A 20,106-nucleotide genomic window follows, 5' to 3' on the forward strand; every position below is an offset into this window, starting at 1 on the left:
TCAACATGAGATGCGCGAATTTTGTGATAGGACAGATGGAGCAACATATGAACTCCTTCGGTTTCAGAGAAGAATATAATGTCTACTGTCCTTCCATCACATGAACGGAGAGGAATTGAAAACAACATTCATCGTCCACTCCTGCTCACTGTCTAGATACATGATGGCATACACCCCAAACCCACCATCTTTGTTGATCCTCTTTCGCGAACTCCTCAATACCATCATCTATTCTGCAGGAGATGATCCACTACTTGCACGAGCTCATCAACTTTTCCAAAAGGGCCCTGCTCAAACCAACAACGGTTTCCTTTTAGCACCAATTTCTCTTGGGATTGTCCTTACATTTCTAGTAAGCCACTATCAAAGAATCCCCGTTGTCCGGCGAGAACTAACAGAGCATAGATCCGATATATCATTGGCCATGTCTTCATGTCTATTTTAATCCTCGAAACTGTGGAGAAGCAGGTCAATGTGTCTAGGGTCGGAGACAAGAAGCTAGCACCTTCAAGTCGTTACTTGCTCCAAACTAGTGCCGTCCTTTACCGCCGAGGAGGTTTCTCTCTTCTCCTTAGTGGCATCTATTCCGCTTGCACCTACTGGGTGATGCACACATTAGTGACGAACCTATCGAGTATTCTGCTTCCTAGTCCGGTGGCGTATATTATGGCATCGGTCCTGCTCGCGGAGACCCGCTTCTTCTGGACCGCGAACACCATCCTTCAGCGCGACCAGCTGCGCTTCGTGTCTAGTCCCCACGATTTCCGCCGATGGAGAGCTCTTGTGCTTCCCACCTTCATCTATTCCATGGCCGAGACAATCATGATGCATTTGCCGGCTCTACTCAATAGTCGCCTCGCTCCGGCGTCGAACGAGGACGTCACAATAGAGGGATTATCGTATATTGTGAGATCCGATATCCTGATATCGGCACTCATGCTCTTTGCCCAGCTGTTTCTCCTTCTCCCCTCTTATATCGTGTTAATTCTGGTGCAGGCCAGTCTTCTGCCACCCACCTGCGAGACGCTGATCTTTAGGCCGTCACGCCAGCAGCAGCAAGGTGTACGGGTAGGAGAGATCTTCTCAGCGGTCAAGCAAGGACCCCTACAGGCATGGGAGGCGGCCCAGATGATCGGGATAGGAAGGTTGCTTTATTGTCTGGAAGTGTATGGGAAGATGTGTTTATGTTTGCTTGTGATTGCCGCTATGGTACATTTGATGGTCTATTCTATGTTGTAAGAGGGAGTATCAGCACCCCTCGACGACATCTTTGTCAGAACAAGTGGACATATATCTTATTGAGGAAATGTGATTGGTTAGAGATTGGTCTATTCATTCTATTTGTGGGCAAATTCAATCGGAATGTAGACAAACTCCGAGGTTAGAGGTGACCTGGATAGTTACATTCACTGCCGCGCCACTTAACGTAATCGGTAAGCGGGTGAGTCAACACCAGTTAATTTAATGTTCTATACTTGCACTGGATTTTCTGTCAATTTTGCCTCTCAAGCACGGACTTAGGAGACTTCAAGACCATGATAATGCAAATCATGCTGGCTCACTGTTCAAGAAGCCGGACTTGTTCGGGGCGGGTCAGTGAATTATAATGGCTTTTTCTGGTATCAAGACGATCAAGAGTAAACTGCTGGTCTCGCGCTCTTGGCTGATGTGACCTCTATTTGTTGCACGTGCAGGGCTCTACAGTACGTAACTTGGATTGGAAAATGATGGAGGTTGCGCACGAACATCCTGAAGATGATGCTGAACTGCAGCTGCACTTTAACGTGGCATGCGTCGATTGTTCAGTACCAACCCTAGCTACAGACTTCGGTATGTACTCCATGCGTCATAATGCATACATGCGGTCATTTGACTGATTTCCGCAAACGGACAGCTTAAGTTAACAGGGTATAAGTCCAGCCAACTAAATGAAAAATGTTCTCGCTCAGTGCACTGTCTCTTTTAACCATCTTTGTCTTTCATCCTCGAGCTTGGACTTGATTACAGGCAAGTCCATCGACTATAAGCTGAAGCACAATGGTTAACTACGCTGAGCCCCGTGCGTTTACCTGAACTCCTCCACGTGGTGTTCGTGACCGAATCCTGACCAAGAAACATTCTAGTCCATTTTGAGAAAGACTTTGGCGATTTTGCGGTATGCTGAACCAGCTTTGCTCCTAAGTGACAAACGAACGATTGACTGACTGATACTGAAATCCGACACATAGAAGCTCGGAACTCTCATAGTATGTGGCCTGAGTTCTTCCCCTGCCTCGCTTCCAAAAATCTCGCTGACGTGGGCCTCGCAAATCAGATCAAGGGAACGGTGGACCGGAGAAATGGCAACATCACCGGCGAGATCGGAGTGAAAACCCTCGGGATGTATAAATCCATTCACGGGTTTACTGGCAATCTTTACGACGGGGTCCATGGCAAATTCGCGACCGGGGTAGGCTACGGGGACAGCTCCTTCAATATAAAAATCAAGGATGGCGCCGTGGTAGCCCAGGCCAATCTGTGGGAAAAGGGCACCCAAATGACTCTATTCAAACTAGACGAGTTGATGCCCGCTTATGACGGTACGTTGTAACGATCTTCTCATTTCTTGCTACCGCAGCTGGCTTCAAGTCGCAAAGCTAAGGCATGAGGGGTGATCTAGGCAAGCTTCGATACGGTGCATACCTCAATGAGGTGGGAACCATCCTGGTTTATAGCGGCCCGTCAAATGAGGACCATGAATTCGGGTTTGACTTTTTTCTACCTATAAATCAAGTAATTGGTCCAACTGATGAAACAATTCCGGTCAAGTGCTCTGGCCCGTTGCGCAACACCTCACATCAAAGATACACTGCCACATTCGAGGAAACAGCACTCAAGATTACGATCGGACAGGAGACGGTGATCAGAGGGACCGTGTCTAACAAGGAATGGAAAGAGGCCGTGGCTAAACTCAGGGGTTCAGAGAACTGCTACAAGGTAGAGGGCAACTGTACTTTTGTGTCTTGATACACTATCTGTCTATATGTGGTCAAGGAAGTACTACAAACACACAAATCTATCTCGGCCAAAGGTCGCATGTGTATGCCTCTGAGCGGAAGAAATACCAAGAGATAGTCGAGGTACTTACTCCAAATCAATGCGATTCTATCGGGCGCAGATGTTCCTTCCTTCTTAGTCTTTCAAGAACAGTTGCACGGCTACAGCCCGAACAAAGCTAGTGACATCATTCGTACGCGTCACGGTGAGCATTCTATTCTTGTCACAACCGGGACCGCAACTTACACGCACCGCCTTGGCTCTTCGACCGCAAGATGCAGAATATCATCTCACTATCATGGGGCACAGAGTGGAAGCGCTTTTGAATTCGAGAGGGCCTTGGCTAAGAGTGATCCCTGAAGGAACATCCAAGCCATTATGGCAGATCATGGCGCACATGAACCGGTTTGCTTTGAATACTTCACCACCTCCACTGCAAGGCGACGATCGGGAATGGTGTCCGCCAGATTCAATTTCTTATGTATGGGTAGTCCCTGGATATATTGCAATTGTGAGGGCCGCAATTCCGAGAGTCGTAATGCCGAAACGCAGACTTCCAACCGGGTCGGTGGAAGCCAAAAGGGTCTTTATTCAGCATAGGCGGTACTCGACGGTGGCGTGACCTCGATCTCTTCACCTATAAGGATCGGGATACTTTCATTGACAACAATACGCAGGGTCCCCCACCCGTGGTGGCATGGTGGTACGGGGTGATTCATGGAAAACTCTGTGACTGGGACTATGGATTCAAAGCACACCGTGACGAATATGACTGGGAGCTACGAAACATCCCGGATGAACGGCAGCGGATGGCCGTTGTCTTGGAAGAATATCTCAACGCCGAGACCAAAGCCTTAGAACTGAGCCTGCGTGTGAAGATGGCAGTCAAGGCGGACAGGCAGGCCGATGCTGGTCCTAGATATCGCAAAATAGCTCCAAAACTTGAGATTCATCCAATATAACTCAAATCTGGGTTAAGCTTTATTTAATTATTGAGACTTAACTTTAAGTTATTTCATCATCTTTATCTGTCACGGAGTAATCCTGGGTACGCATTCCAGCAGCTAACAGTTGCACCATCAGCATAAGGACTAGGATTAATCACTTGATTGAATGCATTGGCAACAGCAGAGCAAGACCGGCTTTTCTATTCAGGAGAGGTACAATCAGCAAGGGATAGACTTGCATACCTTTCTCATATACATGGGTGATATCATTGACATTTTGAACAAAACTGGTTTGTACTTGAGCCAGTGTTGCCAAGGGAGCCAAGAGGGATAAGGGAGTTAAAGAGTTTACAAGCATCTTGGTATAGGATGATATTGGGTATGGGCAGCGAGGTGATCCAGAGCGAATGTACCGAGTAAAACAGCTCTTGAATTGGGAGGTATAAACAGGTATTGATACTAATACCGTAATGTGACATTCCAGCTACCTTGGTCCCATGCCAATGATCGGCAGGTAAACAATGCATCTGCGTGAGCTATTAGGATGCAGATCTTATAGTGTGAACCAATATTGTTTCTGACTCGTCGTATAATACCTGCGAATGATCTCCATTCCATGAATTCTAATTCTTGCCATTGCTGTCGAAGGCCCACTAGATCTATCTACTACCATAGTCGTTGTGTTGACGTAGTAGCATATTGAGCTATGTCATGGAAGTGTAGATAAATTGCGACCAGTTCCCCCATCACATCCCCTGCAATTATCCTCTATCTTGTGTCTCTTTTTACTATGACCATGCCGAGACTATATTTCCTTCTCATCGCTACTATAGTTGGAATGGCATTTGCCCATCCAGCTAATAGTGCTATTGACCTAGAAAAAAGAGACGATTGCCAGGTACGGTGATTTAGGAAACTCTCGTGACATTGGCTAATATATCATCTAGGCCTGCGCACAGTATTGCGATGATCCCGGTAATGGCAGTGCTGTATGAATTCATTACCAACCACTCTCTGAGATAGGAGCAGAGTCACTAATATTCATGTGCAGCTAGGTGGGGCATGTTACGTTGTCAAGTGTGGTGTTAAATGCCTCGTAGGTTGAGGTAGTGGTTCCAAACCTATATCATGGTTGCAGATTGGATTTCTTTGCTTTGGGAGCAAGACATAGTCGAGGGTGTTAGCTATTTCAGGTTACTTGCGAAGCAAGATGTTTGATAGTAAGTATACTTATCAATCTATCTTCGAATATCTGGTTGGGAGTTCCCGACACTAACTATTATGTTCTCTCCAGCAGCCTGGTTATTATCTTATATAATAATTACAGCTATTTATTTTATTTTTTATATAAATCTTTTTCTTATTCTTACAGGAGTAATTGATATTCCTTTATAATAAGCTTATTATAGAGATTATAAGGATATTAGTTCTTACAAACAGAGTCAAATCACGCGTTAAATACTAACTTATATAATTTAAATATAGTAAAGAAGAAAATAATCAGAATAGTAGATTTTACAGTAAGTACCTCCCCCCCCCACCCCACTGACCGACCGACCGATCAAGGGGACTTGCACAACCAGCCCGCGGAAGAAAACCCTCCTTCCCCTTTTACGAAGCATCACCAATCATCACCATATAAAATAAAATGACCAGTCTACCCACTCAAACAGGCTACGGTAAACTAGACTAGGGTCCAGCTGAGTGAGACGTGAGGCGTGAGCTCCATCGCCAAGGATACCGTAAATTAACGATCGTCAGGTTCGTTGGTATGAATTGCCTCTACTACCGTACGGGAATGGCTTGAAATGGATTGCGATCCGGGGAGTGGATTATACTGTGACTGGATCTAGACTAGGGCCGGAGGGGTCGGAGATGAGTGGGATATCTATCCCTATGCTCTGCTCAGCTAGACATTTTCCAGTTTCGGACCCTTAGTTAGTCAGGATATCGCCCCTGAAGTGAAACCTCAAGCTACACTTTTTGCAGAGACAGTGCATAGGATAAGAATAAATTGTCACTTTTCTGTTGTAAATCAACCAATTCCCGAATATAACAAGAAAACAAAGATATTTCCCAAGGTATCAAAGTCATCAATCATCATCAAGAGGAAACAGAAACCCACCACGAAAAATCAAAATGCTGATACATGATCAAGGCGTCCTGTTCATGCCGTCCTGACACCTGTACATGAATGAAAACACAATATAAACAATATGCAGAACAAATAGATACCCCCGTATCCCTTTCTAGGTATAAATCCCTAATGCCCCCAATTCCCTATACAGCAAATCATACCCAGAAGCTGAAAAATTAAAAAAACTTCCTGTTCCCTTTTCCCTTTTTGTTGCCCTTATCCTTGTCCTTGTCCTGTTCTTCCTTGACAAGAAAAAGAAAGCCCGAAATGGTGAATGCAAAATGAAAGAAAGATATCCGCCCAGTACCGTGGAAAACACCAGATCCAAAAGATGAAAGGTAAAACAAAGGTTTGTTTTACATGAAGAAAGCACAAAGCGTTGTGCGCAAAGAAAAGAATATGATCCGGCACTGGATCAAAAGTCGTGTCCCATAGTGCTCACGGCATGAAGCTGTGATGCTGGAAAGCACGTCCAAAAAAACCGAAATGGTGGGCGAGTGTGGCTATGGCCAGGGACAGGTCCCTATCCGTCCACGATGGTAGAGCCCATGGGGACCCATGGTTCCTCTCTTCATTATCCATACCCGAGGAGTAAATCGGACAATGAAAGCTGCCTTGCTTCTAAATGTGGCTCGTATCCGGTTTGAGTTCATGACCTTCCCTGCGGAGCACATCCCCGCGAGCAAGGCCACTGTTCAAGAATGTAGCATTGAACTACTCAAGCGGAGAGACCGTTGAACTGGGCAGCAGCCTGGCTGGCTTCGATGCTGCGGAAGTTCAAGCCCAAGGTGATCAGTTCCTGGAGGCTGGCATTGACCTTCTCGTGCATGGCCGAGTCCTGAGGGGTAATGTTGCTGATCTCTTCAAGCAGCCGGGAGCGGCAGTTGTAGTAGTTCCTCTCCGCATTCTGGAGTCTCTGGTTGTGGTGAGCCGAAGTCTGTTGAGCAGCCTTCAGAGGGTTGGTCTGAGACTGAGTCGAGCGAGTGCGCTTCATGGTTGGGGCAGCCGTGACGCCCGTCACCCGACGCTTACGTCCGGTGTCCTTCTTCTTAGATGGTCCAGTGGTAGGAGAGGCATCAGGAGAGCTGTGTCTCTCGGAAGAGGCGTAGTCGTGAACCCGTCTCATGTGGTCAAAGAGGTTCCAGCGGCGGGGGAATCCATAGCCAGGAACGGAGCGGTCGCATCCTTCAAAGAGGCACAGGTGAGGATTGTCACCGTGGCCGTGAAATCCGTGAGCCTCGCGCTCGTGGCGGAAAAGGCAAGCATTGGACGAGAACTGCAGCTGGGCATCCATGCAGGCAGGCACCTTGCAACGGTAGGGCTTGAGGTGGGAGTCAAGGTATTTGCTAATTCTGGGTTAACACCACGGCTTTCATCGGAAAGAACGGCGATACTCACTGGTAAGCACACTTCTGGGTAGTGGGAGGGTGGTTGCAGGGCTTGTCCGACTTGGCATATGGGCAGTAGTACTTTCCATCACTGAAGGTAGGCAGGGAGTAGTAGGGGTGGTCCCGGGGGTTGCGCAGCTCGGAAGTCTCCTTGGCTTTCTGTCGAAGAGTGTCCTTGACGGGCAGGGGCGGGAAGAAGTCTGGGTCCTGCTTCACCTGGGTCTGAGACGGTGAGGTTTGAAGGGCTGGCCTACGAGCACTCTTGGTGGGTCTGATGGTTCTGTGGCATGTTAGTGCCTGTCTGGGAATGAGTATCTGCTCAGAGAGAAGAGAACTAACCGGTTGGGGTCTTGTTCACTCAAAGGCGGCGTGAGTGGGAACAGAGGGTCTCCCAAGTTGAGTCCATGGCTTCCAACGGGCGTGGCAGTGATATCCTTCAGCATGGCATCTTCGTGGGTCATGAAAGTGGGGTATCCAGTGTGGCAGGTAACCGAAACATCATTACTTGCTTCAGTGAGAGGGGGAGAAACAGGCACGGGCTGGAACATCGTGGTATAATGGTCCATAGGGGATCCTTGGTAAGTCCGGGAGTCTGCGACAATGGAGTTCCATGCGTCGTTGGCAGCCAAGTGGCTGTCATCAGTGTGCGAGCTGTGGCCGACGGAGAGAGCATCGTCGGTTGAGCAGGAAGGGGCACCAGTCGGGCCACAAACATCATTATCAAAAGCAGAGAAGTCAACCAGGGAGGAATAGTGGTGGAACTCTTGTGCGTGGGAGAAATCCATGTCCGTCTGTTCGGACATATCCTGAATGCTGGAGAAATCAGATCCGGCGTGATGATACATTACATCACTCGGGCCAACAGTGGTTGGCAGCAGCTGTTGGGAGAAGGAGTAGGACAACATCTGGACTTCGGGGGACTCCGGTTTGGACATAGCACCGTTGTCAAGTGCCTCCACGTCGCTCAGGGCCCAGCCCTTGAAGTCACTGGGAGTTCCATGGCTGTGGTGGGTACTTGAACACAAAGAAAAATTGTCCTGGCTCGAAAGTTCATCATCCGGGATTCCTCTGGAGGCCATGTTGGAGATTCCTGGGATTATTTGTGATTGCCTTGATTGGGAAATGTGATCCATGTGGTGCAAAGATGACTGGGACAAAGACATGTTCTCTGGGTCGCTCTTAATCAGCGAGGTCATTATTTGTTCCAGACGGGCTGGAAGGTGGAGGCAAGCACTAGAAAGCAACTGCAAGTCAGTACATTAACTTATCGGGGTGCAAGAAGAAAAGCAAAAGCAAAAGTTCAATCGTGCATTTGGAATCCATATTGGACCAGGGCCTATGATCATGTTAGACAGGGACTCGAGAGTATCGGATTAGGATCTACCAACCAGGTGGTTTGAGAGAAGATTCAAATCCAGGTACGGGATGGGTCCACATTGCGGTCGAAGGTCGGATATCTGGGTCAAATCGAACATCAAGTGGGGACGGGTCGACAAATCCGAAGTGTCCACCATGACTGGCCTAAGGGGAAAATGTCGAGCGACGTTGAAGACGAGGAGATAAGGCCACGAGTGTCAGAGTCGAGGAATCCATTTGGGTCGAATTACTACAGGGGTAGTAACAAAGTGCACGGCTTGAACGGTAGATTGAAAGAGAAAGTGGTACGGTCCAATAGGTGTTGTCTTATTGTGAATCCAGGTCAAAGCGTCAGTCCTAGGCCATGATATACATTGTGAATCCAGGTTGCGGCAAATCAATCCAGTCGGGTGGACTCCAAATCTGGTACGGCTTCATGAAGCATCAAAAAATTCCAAGACGGGTCAAATCCAAGGGCAGCATCCAACTTTCACACAGGCTAGTGTGAAAGGTTCCAGGGGTTCCAGGTAGAAGCAGAAGAGAGGTTCCAGCAAAGTCGAGCAGAGTGTGCAACATTAAACAGCACTCAAGAGTGTCCAGTCACACAGCGGCTGCTGTGGACGTATGCTTATTCAAGCCACGGCAAGTGGATGAAATTCGTCTCGTGACGAAAGCGGCCAGATGGGTTTAAAACTCCAGGGAATCCAGTGGCGAGGTGTGACGGGGCGAACAGTGTCGAGACGGAGATCCAGAATTGGTTGAACGAGAACAAACGCAAGGGGGAAAAGAGAAAAACTCAGGAAAGAAAGAACGAGGGATCTACCTGTTATGCGTCGTGCTCAGACTGAAGCCTGGGAGAGCGAAGAAAGCAAACAAAGCAAAGAGGTCCTATCCAGATATGGACTGGGTTCCAGAGAGATGGAGATCAGGTTGGATTGAGGGCCAAGGAAGTAGTTCTGCTTCTTTTCCAAGATCCACGGATGGGAACTTGTCTGACAAGACAAAAAGAGGCCTAGGATCGAGTAAGATGTGTGTGTGTGGGAAAGAGTAATTTAGCTGATTTGACTGTGACAAATCGAGCACAAGAAGATGGAATGTGATGATGTGTGGGGGGGTATCTTGAGAGTAGTAGTAAGAATCGAAGGAAGAATGTTTGGGTATAGTAGTTGGGTATCTAGAGTGGGAATCTGTTGGGTTTTCTTCTTCGAGTCTGGTGTGAGATAAATAGGAAAGGTCGAGAAGGATTCTATCTGGAGGGGCATCGAGGGCCTTTTAAGAAGCAATGGGATCGCATCTGTTTTTTCTTTTTTTGTTTTTCTTTTTTTCACTCAGGAGACAGAGCGGGGGTCAATTGTGTGAGTGTGTGAGAGGAAGAGGAAGAGGGGGGGAAAGGAGAAATTACCGTCCAAGCGTGTGCCGGGCTCTGCATACTCATGCAGCAGGCGGAGTGCCTCATTATTCCCAGAGAGGGAGGGCAACGGACGATGATTTGACCCTGCAAGACATGGCGGTGATTATGGTGCAGCGCCAGGTGGTGTTGTTCGTTCATTATCACCCAATAAATCAGTGGAGAAGCGGCTTGACGTGGCCGGGCGGGTGGAAGAAGTGGAAGAAGTGGATGAACAGTGGATGAATTGTGGGTTTATCACTGGGAACGGCACCACCCGGGCAATTCCTTAGGTTCCTTCCAAGGAGCGGTGAGGCGGCCCCCAGGCTTGATTGGCACTCGGCATGGGTAAAAGTCACTAAAGTGAGCATGATGCAATGGACAAATTGAAAGTCTATGCCAGGCAATGGCAGGCAATGACCGTCGCGTGCAGAACTAACAAACTAACGCAGCGCCCCTGACCATCAATCAGGAGGGATTTAGAGCCATTCAGAGCCATTCAGATGCAACTCAGGAGCCATCAGGAGCCATCAGCAGCCTTCAGCAGCCTTCAGATTCAGCCCCGCCTGCCCTCGTGAAAGTCGCCAACTCTCGGCCCTCGCATCGGCTGGTTGAGATACCAACACGTCAAGACCCCTCCTCTCTCGGGGAACAGGGTCCTAAACTCTCTCCTGCTTGCACGCATGCAAAGCAAACAATTCTTTTCACGGACTCATGCCCTCCCGGACAACTCCTCCGTCACCCACTCCTGACCAACCCACCCCCCCCCCCCAAATCCCCATCCCAAAAGTACCTACAGCTCCGATGATGAGGTGTTACGTTTCAGCAGCACGAAAAGGGACCTGCATGGATCTCTCGAGGATCTGGTTTCGAGGAGAATAGGAGACCAGATTCTTTGCATCTGGCTGTCTGGCACCACTATCTCCCGATGCGCCGGGAGGTTGGGCAGCAATGTCATCATCTAATTACGGATAGTTTCGGGCCAGTGGGAACCAGGCGGGATCTAGCGAAATGATTTTCATTTATTTGATAGCTTGTCTTAGATTGGAATGAGAATAGAAGCAGAAATATAAATATTGGATAGCTAGTCTAATACTGAGTAAATCAATCAATAGGAACCTGTTCCTGGTCGAAGGCCGCCGATTACAAATCGCGCGCGGCCCCAATTTACGGAGTGCTAGGAAGGATATCTATATCTGTCTGTCTGAGGACATGCAATGTCAGCGGGATGGCCAGCAAATAGAATGTTGACAAAATCGCAAAGCAACAAGGCAGACATGGATGTGTATCAGATAAAATTGAAAGATGGTATACGGTTTTCGTTCAGCGGTCCGAGACCTCAGGTGAACTATGCTTATTGGTAGGTTGTTCATCATCAAGGGCGCGATGGCCCCCAGCAAACATCCATGCGAAAGAGGGGAAGAGAGAAAGAAACGGAATGGGTTGCTTACCAGGAGGGCTCCAGGGGGCTTGTGAGCAAGCATGATTGCCGATTTAGGCGACGGAAAAAAGAGAAACCTGGATGACAGGAGGCCTGGCAGGTGCTTCTGTTTCAGCATCCGACACAATTAAACAGTTTCGTGGACCTGTCAACATAAAGACAGGAGATCCATCGTCCTGTCATCATGTCGGATGCAGACAGCCAGCGCGACATGCACTGTGCAAGCAAGCCAGCCCGTCAGTCTGGCTGAAACAACGCGAGGGCTGTCTATTGTTTGAGTTTGAGAGGGAGAAGGAAAAGAATTTTGGCCGTGTGGGAATCGGCTTTTGAAGGAAGCGAGCATCACGTGAATTTGGATGGTTTGCACTGTGCCGCGGGGCAATTCTATCTCTGGGTGGCTTCCAGCTCTCTATGGTTCATAGTCCGGGCCGAGCCGGTTGGATCTTGTTGCAACTACGGGCCTTTCCTCAAGAGGTAACGGTGAAATACGGAGTACACTGCAGTGACTGCACCACCTGTGCCACCGATTTAGACTAATCTCCGCGAACATTGCCCCCGGGTCTCGATGACTTGTCGACTGCATTCCACTCACAATGCCTCCAAAGTAGCCTGCAACCTTACGACTAGGCTCAAGTCACGAAACGCTCTCCAGCTGAGAGGTTTAATTAACTCACTCTATGGTACAACATACTCATGTATCAACATGCTCGATGGCGTAGACACTGGGTATAGTGGTTGGTCCGATCTCATCCAGATTCACCGCAGACATGGCATCACCCGAAGACGTAGCGATCTCCTGCAGCCAGGACAATTGAGCAATATATCCTCATGCTGTGTGGCGGCATTGCCGTGCAGTGCATTGTGGCTGCGGGAGTTGACTCTCGTTACACTATCAGGTGCTGCACAACCTGCCTGCCTGTTCAGGCATCACATGACGGTGGCGGCTCGCCCACCACCATCGCAGCGTCTAGACTCCGGCTTCCTGACATCACTGCCGATTGTCATCGCCAGCCCGCGAGATGACCTGCAGAAGACACATCCAAGATGAACTGGACAGGAGGTCGTCTCCGACGTCATTCTGCCATTCACGCCAAAAGCAGGAAGCAGAGGTTCAAGAAGCAGAGAGCTAACAACGGGGTGGCACTGAACTCTGACCGACCGGCGCATCAGTCTGGTCAATCGCCGGCGCAGGTAAACATATTCTTCTGCTTTTCGCACAACTTTTGGGCTTGCAGCTGATGACATGATGGGATTGCACAAGCGCAGCAGAGAAGCCTCTCCAGCCCCTCCCTCCGAGAATCATCATAGTCCCTCCAGAGAGAAGGACGACTCACATCCACGCCAGCGTCTGGACCGCATTAGGCGCGAGCTCCTGAAAAAGCCCGATTGGGCCGCCGTTGCCGCAGCACGACCACTCCAGATCGCATTCCCCACTCCAGATTCGCTGGCAAGATTTGGAAAGCGGAGGAAGATCACTGATAGCGACCGGAATAGACTGGGCACGTCAGGCTCGTGCTCACACCCGGTTGTACGGCATAGGAGGGGGGAAGGATCTCTTGACGAGATCGGGGCCGTCTCACAAATGAGCCTGAAGATCAACGGCAAGCGGGTGGTGAGGAGAGGTACGAGCTTGGTGCGTGATCAACCAATCAATCTCTCTTCTCAGTCGATGCTTCTGGACGGTGACGGGTCGATGTCTGCCAATCAGCGCTGGCTGGGAAACTCAAGCCGGAGCTTCAATGGTAGTGATGTCTTCCAGGACAGCTCCCTTTTGCTGGACAGTAGCAAGCCGTCGGTGGCTCTGCATCCAACATCATCCGTTCTCGAGTATGAATATTATCCAGAAGATGCAACAAGGGTTATATCGAAGACTGAGCGTGAGTATGAGCTGCCGCAGGTGGAGGATCCACAACAATGCTCGAGTCGATCAACGAGTTCGAGTCTGGAGTTGCCGGTTGCACGGCGGTTCACAATTGACGAACAGGTTGACGCTGAGAGGGACGGCAGATTGATTCTACCTCTATCTAAACCACTTGCAAACACGTCTTGGGGACTATACGATCAGGGCGAACCGAGCACCAGAGGATGTTCATCACTGGGGGTGGAGCCAGATAGCCATCGGAGGATTGACAGGCGGTCACCCAGTATCCCGACTCTGGATGAACTTTTCTGGCGTGCAGAGCGTTCACCTCAGCGACATGAAAGCCAGGACTATAAGGCCGCTTCAAGGACAAGCAGATTTCTCCAAGCAGAGCGCGCTCCGTCTTCCAGAGAGGGGCAGGGTCCATCCATGAAGCTGTTCGGACAGTCCGTGGACCTCGACCATGATCACGACCTGTCGACACAAGCGCTGCCATGGGGCCGACTGACTCCAGCTGCAGCGTCGCCTTCCTACAATTTAACCCGGAGTATCCCGCGAAAGAGACCCCAAGCCGCAGAACCCACGGCTCTGACGAGCCATTTCAAATTCACTAATCCCCGACTGGGATCCAGGCCTCTTGCAGGCTGGCGACAATCTACCCTGCCGAGAGCGTTGCCTGCATCTACTTGTCCTGGCGATCATGATATGAGATGTCTATGATATGGAATGTCAAAGTGTAAGACCAAAGCAAGACATGTAGTAATTATACCAGTGCCATGTGTCGTAAGACCGAAGCGAGACTATGTAATGTTTATACCGAGTCAATCAGTGATATACATAATACCATAAGACTATAATTTGATGACTTGACTCCCGCCATCAATCTTCTCACCAGAATATAAGCGTCCCGGGGGAGAACCTCCGGACCCCCCTTTTCTTTCAGCTTCCTGGCTACCTCAATTCGAAGACCAAGCGTGTAAGCGTTCCGGGGCAGAATCCCCGGACCCCCCTTTTCTTTCAACTTCCCAAGCACCTCAATTCTAAGGCCAAGTATATAAGCATTTCCGGGGGAGAACCCCCGGACCCCCCTTTCTTTCAACTCCCCAGGCACCTCAATATACAGCCAATCTAATATCATCTAAACCCCCTGCACAACCAACCCCAGCCCACCCATAGACCCAGAACCCCCCTCCAAATCAACCGGCCCCAAAAACTCCCTCACAACCGCCTCCAGCACCTCCTCCCCAATCTCCATATGCCTCCCAGGCACACTCCGAAAGACCAACGCGCCCTTCTCATCCAGCTCCTTAAGCCCAATCCAATCCTCCGTATAGATATCCCGCTCGCGCAGCGGAACCACCGCGCCAGCGGCATCCACCTCGCCAAACCACGCCGACTCCTTCGGGTGCACGACGCCGTCGTCCTCAAACATAAACATCACAAACTTGTCAAGCCGTGTGAGATTCTCTTTGTAAGTCGCATTCTTAACGCTGCGCTCGTTGTTCACGTCCGCCAGGAAGTTGCTGTGCCGCAGGTAGAGCTCCATCTCGGACTCTCCCCCCTCCCCAGAATGATCCCCAGCCTCAGGCCTAAAATACTGGGCCGGCACAAACCCTCCCTGCACCACCTGGCTCCACCGGCCCGCATGCAAAAGCGCCTCCGCGCCCCGACACACCAGATCCGCCCACCCGCAGCTCTGGAACTTCGCGATGCCGTTGTGCTGCGACCCGAAGGTGATGAGCGTGCGCACGGGCGGGCTGTTGCAGCGCTCGATGTAGGCGCGCAGGAACTGGCCGCCCTGCGAGAAGCCCAGGGCGTTGACGGCTGGGGCAGTGCGCAGGATGGGGTCGGCGGCGAGCTGGGCGCAGACGGCGTCGATTTGCTCTGTTAGGTTGCCCAGGAAGGTGCTGCGGCGGTCGGCGGCCGCGTCGTCGCCGAGGTGGATTAGGTGCGTGTAGGTCCCTTCTTGGATTGTGGTGATTCTGTGGGCGAGGGTTGTGAGGGAGGGGTTCGTGTAGGTGTCGCCTAAGCCGTGCCAGATTATTAGGGGGAGGGGGGTTAGATCTTGTGATGGTTTGGGGGGGGCCGGGACTGGGGTGCTGTGGGTTGGAGGGGGGTGGGATAATAATAGGAGGGGGAGGAGGGTTTTGTATGTGAGGTGCATCTTTTCTCTTTATCTGGGTTGTGAGGCGGGGGGTGGGTTGGTTTGAGTTGGAGAAATGGTGAGGCCTGTTTGAGGATGGTGGTGAGGGAGAGCCAAGGATCTGACGTAAGCGCATGTGATCGGTGCACCAGGAAGCTGGAAGAAAAGGGGGGTCCGGGGGTTCTCCCCCGGAACGCTTATCAGACCAAATCTGGGGAAGTGGAGACTCAAAGCATGTACTGTACTCAGTAGAATCGTTGATAGTATACATACTATACACCTAGCTGTACAATCTATGCGAACATCGAATTATTATTTACTCTGTACCTCTATACATGATCAAACATAGGAAACACAACGAAAGTAACGGGTAGGATGGTATATTCAGGCCGGCAATCATGAACAAAAAGAAAGATCGAAAGATGGAAAAGATTGAGAAGAAGTTTTTCAATACGGTGGCCGTCCGATGCCTCCGCTGACACCCCGTCGGCCGAGACCTCCACGGGTTCTTGCACTCCCGGGCCTCAACTCGGCGTGAGCTGGCGAGAGGAATCCCTCGAGGAGTTTGTTTACATCGCGACGCGGGTCTAAGTCCGACGAAACGTCGCCGTCAGCGGCTTGTGCCGCCAGCCCGGTGCTCGACCGGCTCTTGTGCTTGTTGAGAGAGTTGCCCTGGTGAGGCATGGCGGGCGTTGAGGCCTTTCCGTTCACAACTGCCTGGCCGCGGGGCCCAGGAGCAGTGGACGGGCGGTCGGTAGCCAACGATCGTTGCGACTCGCTCGCGAGGTTCCCGGTAACGGACAGCGACGGCGGGATCGGAGGGACCGGAGGGATGTCCTCGTGCGCCATGTAGTACATCTGCGAGCCCGTGAATGAAGAAGTCGAGGCTTTAGGGGTGATCATGCTGTCTCCATCGTGGCCGTCACGGGATTGATGTCGAACCGAGATGCCGTCCGCGTCGAACTCCGACAGCGAGTAGCCGCTGACCATGCTCTCGCTGCTCGACGAGACGACGCTGCGGTTGGAGGCATCGAGCCGACCGCGGAGAGGGCTGAGGCGCCGCAGTTTCTCCTGGTCGTTGATGGACAGCACGCGTCTCAATTCGTTGACGTGGACAGGAGACTCCCTGCTAGAGCTGTGGGCCCGTACCCGAGCCGATTCCGGGACGCTCATCCGACGGGCATTGTGCAGGCCAGCTGCAACTTGCTGGGCGGACCTGGGCGATGTCGTAGATTGAGAGCTGCCCTCGTTCGGGTTCTTGGTAAATTGATTACGGATCGCCAGGGTTCCGGCTCTCGACCCGTTCATAGACATGCGCTCGGCCTTCTCGCGCTCTGCCGTGGCCAGGCATGATTCTCGAGTCCAAGCCGACAGCATCTGTTCGCGAACAGTAGCTGAGAGAGGCTGGATCTGCGAGATGCCTAGAGAGCTTGACCCTTGTCCCAGCACAGGCATGGCCAGGCTACGCGATGGAGAAGCAGGAGGGCTGTTAGCTGCGTTCCGTAAAGAAAAGTTGTACGAGTCCTCGATGCAACGAACCAGCTCCTCCGCGTCATTGAAAGGAGTCAGCTGGCCGACATCTCCCGAGTAGTTCCCGCCGCCGCTATTGCCTTGGAGGATGGTCTCCAAATTTGCGGGAGGTAGGCGAATATGATCAAGCCAGAGACCGGACTTTTGTCTCTTGATGATTTCGTTTTGTATGTCTCTACCCACGTTGGTGGAGTCGAGATCGAATTTCTCCGACACGGCCCACAAATATCCATATACCAGGCTGCCAATGTTTACTTTTGCAGTGGGGGTTTGCAGGGCTGCAGCGGTGTCTGCATCCGTTTGGAGCTTCAGCACCATAGCAAGGCCAAAGCGAACTGCGTTCACGCCCAGGTTCTCAACAAGGCTCGTCAGGAGAAGATGCAACAGCCGTATCTCCGAGATCTGCGTAGCGGACTCGTGCGCGATGTCATAGATGGTCAAATGCAGCAGCCGGAGGAAATTGTGCTGCGCTAGTAGGATCAACTTCTCCCGCTGGTTTACGCCCACGGAAGTCGCCCGTTTCCCAGCCTTCTCGATGTCCGACATCTCCTGTCTCAGGCTGTGAATTTTACTGTACTTATCGTTGACCAACAGATCATGCTGGTTGGTTTCCAGCTTCAGCCAGGTCAGGAATGCGTCGGCGTACGCATAACGGACCTCATTGTGGGACTCCTGTAACAGCCACTGCGTTCCCTGCCAGACATGAATGCCCACCTTGTCCCTTGCCTCGGCACCAGCTGCAACCGCGGCTTGCTTCGAGTTGGCCACCAGGAGAATGTTCTTGATGGCCCTGAAGGCGGTGATCTTGGCAAAATCAGACGAGAATGCGACGGAATTGCTGTCGCCCGACACGCTTGGCGCCTGAGAGCGCGCACCGGGGGAGTCGGTCTGGGGTGGGCTTGGCGGCTGGTCATGAGTTGCTGCGGGTTTGATGCGAGTCAAGATTGCCCTGATCATATCGACGACCTGTTCGCCATAGTATACGTGAGTGGTGAGATCTCCAATACACTTCTGAAGAAGAGCGAGTTGTTCCCTCCGTTTGGCAGACGGTTCTACCGCCTTCTCCCCTCCGGCTGACGACAGCAGAAATGACATGTGCTGCAGAAGACCCAACAAGATATCTATGACACTAAGGCCAATCATGTTGACGGGCGACTTTAGTAGCCAGTCAATCAAGAAGATAACAGCAAAAGGCTCGCCCAGGGTCTCATTGCTGAGCTTCATGTCCATCAAGATCTGCATCATAGTCACCGGGATAATAAACCGGACCTGAACAGGACACCACTTGGCGACAATTTCCATCAACGAGGTAGCCCAATTCTCCCGAGTCTCCAGCGTGAAGCTCGTGTCGCCAGCCCGAAGTTTCCGAAGAATGAACTCCAGCGCAAGTTGCGTGGTGATCCGGATCTGCCCGCGACTGCTTCCGGTGACGACCACCCGTTCGAGACAACGAAGTGCGAGAAGTCGAACATCTAATGAGGCTTTCTTGTCTGCATCGGCGGCGGACTGCGATGCCAGCACTGGGTCGCCGTTGGCTGTGTCGACCGTCTGCACGGTCGCGGTGCTGACGCGGCGCTTGTGCGCGGGCTCGGGCTCGGGATCCGCCTTCTCCGACTCCTCGAGAAACGTCTCGAGCGAGGTCACCCAGTCCCCGTCTCCTTTGCACAGGTTCTCCAGTATGACCGGCAACGTGATCCGGAGCGAATCTCCGCCATCGGCCGCCAAGCCGGCCTCGGAGCCCACCACCCCCTTGATCGCGCGCAGTCCCGCGTTCCTCCACCGCAAGGCCATGGGCACGCTCGGAGCGAGAGCATTGGGCTGAGAGGACGCCTCGATCTCCGCGAAGCTCGCGTATGTGCGCACCACCTCGCGGTACTGGGTAGCGAAATCGTGTTCGGCCGTCAGGGCCGCCATATCCTGATGGCTGCAAAAGGTTTCGAACGTGGTGATGGAGTCCTCGACGATGGTAATGTCACGGGAGTGGAGAACGGTTTCCAGGATGGTCAGGATGGATCGGGCGTAGATGGGGAGGTCGCGGGGGACTTTTTCGATGAGCGCAGTAAGGATCTGGAGCGTGACCTGCACATTGCTAGACGACATCAGTTCTCTGTTTCGCTATTCGCATCCATCCAAGGTCCAATGCCTATCCGTGTCGCTCACTTACCCTGTCTTGCGACGCCAGACATCGCGAGCGGCCCGTTTCTCCAGGAAAGCGCCGACCTTGGTCAGCTTGCTGCGGCGAGTGCTGGCATAGTAGAGCAGGTACGACAATTCACTGGGATTGGGTTTGACCTCCTGCACCCCTTTCTGGTATTGAGGATAGCATTTCAGCACCAAGACCTGGTGTTTCGGCCGGCAGGACTGGCGTACGCTCTCCATTGGCGCTGGATTCGGCAACGGCTGCCTGAGTATCGATGTGCGAGGATTTCCAGGAGCGGTGGAGAATGCGCAAGCTCCGTGGCAGTATCGGACGAAAAAGCCAGTGGGAAGAGGTTAGGGCTAGACAGGCCAGCAAAGAATTGCTTGTCTATGGATCGACCATCCAGGAGAGGAACGGAAATCGCGTTAGTGAGAGCCTTGATCGGGTAACGGTCAACGTGGACGTTTGCAGGGCTAGGGTGAGATAGATCAGAGAAGGAAAGGGATTACAAGCGGGGTAACGCCGACGGAATGAGAAAAGGCTAGAAGTACACCGTGAGAAAGACTGAACAGCAGCTGAAACGAGTTCGAGACTGGCTGGTTGGGCTGGGAGGAAAGCGAGGCAGAAGCGAAAATCCGCCCCTCGGATAGCCTGGGAAGAACGGCGGGCGATAAGTGAGAGTTGAAAGTGAAAGGTAATGTAAGTTACTAGTAGTTAGTAGCTGGGTTGACGCGGCGGGC

At 51.5% G+C, this 20,106-nt stretch overlaps 6 protein-coding genes across 6 annotated transcripts; 3 read left to right on the forward strand and 3 right to left on the reverse strand.

Moving 5' to 3' along the window:
* Nucleotides 1–102: 102 nt before the first annotated feature.
* BO97DRAFT_375373 (uncharacterized protein) lies at nucleotides 103–1,303 on the forward strand. The gene is made up of 2 exons (XM_025692986.1): nucleotides 103–352; nucleotides 406–1,303. Exons 1-2 carry the CDS (start codon nucleotides 161–163, stop codon nucleotides 1,237–1,239), a joined length of 1,026 nt encoding a protein of 341 aa, XP_025548196.1. The 5' UTR covers nucleotides 103–160; the 3' UTR covers nucleotides 1,240–1,303.
* A 645-nt stretch (nucleotides 1,304–1,948) lies between these two features.
* Nucleotides 1,949–3,007, forward strand: BO97DRAFT_407935 (uncharacterized protein; the record flags this gene model as incomplete). The annotated part of the gene is made up of 5 exons (XM_025695740.1): nucleotides 1,949–2,059; nucleotides 2,124–2,155; nucleotides 2,229–2,246; nucleotides 2,315–2,579; nucleotides 2,660–3,007. The coding sequence occupies exons 1-5, from the start codon at nucleotides 2,038–2,040 to the stop codon at nucleotides 3,004–3,006; spliced, it is 684 nt and encodes a 227-aa protein (XP_025548197.1). The 5' UTR covers nucleotides 1,949–2,037.
* A 3,450-nt stretch (nucleotides 3,008–6,457) lies between these two features.
* Nucleotides 6,458–8,898, reverse strand: BO97DRAFT_187686 (putative C2H2 finger domain protein). Its single transcript, XM_025690443.1, has 4 exons — nucleotides 8,897–8,898; nucleotides 7,848–8,844; nucleotides 7,519–7,788; nucleotides 6,458–7,466 (listed from the first exon to the last, which is right to left on the reverse strand). The coding sequence occupies exons 2-4, from the start codon at nucleotides 8,702–8,704 to the stop codon at nucleotides 6,839–6,841; spliced, it is 1,755 nt and encodes a 584-aa protein (XP_025548198.1). The 5' UTR covers nucleotides 8,705–8,844; nucleotides 8,897–8,898; the 3' UTR covers nucleotides 6,458–6,838.
* A 3,794-nt stretch (nucleotides 8,899–12,692) lies between these two features.
* Nucleotides 12,693–14,273, forward strand: BO97DRAFT_445707 (uncharacterized protein; the record flags this gene model as incomplete). The annotated part of the gene is made up of 2 exons (XM_025698576.1): nucleotides 12,693–12,883; nucleotides 12,954–14,273. Exons 1-2 carry the CDS (start codon nucleotides 12,737–12,739, stop codon nucleotides 14,271–14,273), a joined length of 1,467 nt encoding a protein of 488 aa, XP_025548199.1. The 5' UTR covers nucleotides 12,693–12,736.
* A 68-nt stretch (nucleotides 14,274–14,341) lies between these two features.
* On the reverse strand, nucleotides 14,342–15,852 carry BO97DRAFT_407941 (palmitoyl-protein thioesterase family protein). The gene has a single exon (XM_025695741.1). It carries the CDS (start codon nucleotides 15,715–15,717, stop codon nucleotides 14,692–14,694), a length of 1,026 nt encoding a protein of 341 aa, XP_025548200.1. The 5' UTR covers nucleotides 15,718–15,852; the 3' UTR covers nucleotides 14,342–14,691.
* A 130-nt stretch (nucleotides 15,853–15,982) lies between these two features.
* On the reverse strand, nucleotides 15,983–20,056 carry BO97DRAFT_407942 (uncharacterized protein). The gene is made up of 2 exons (XM_025695742.1): nucleotides 19,391–20,056; nucleotides 15,983–19,315 (listed from the first exon to the last, which is right to left on the reverse strand). Exons 1-2 carry the CDS (start codon nucleotides 19,603–19,605, stop codon nucleotides 16,144–16,146), a joined length of 3,387 nt encoding a protein of 1,128 aa, XP_025548201.1. The 5' UTR covers nucleotides 19,606–20,056; the 3' UTR covers nucleotides 15,983–16,143.
* Nucleotides 20,057–20,106: the final 50 nt, after the last annotated feature.

The sequence above is a fragment of the Aspergillus homomorphus genome (genome assembly GCF_003184865.1).
Source record: "Aspergillus homomorphus CBS 101889 unplaced genomic scaffold BO97scaffold_41, whole genome shotgun sequence".
Classification (NCBI taxonomy): Eukaryota; Fungi; Ascomycota; class Eurotiomycetes; order Eurotiales; family Aspergillaceae; genus Aspergillus; species Aspergillus homomorphus.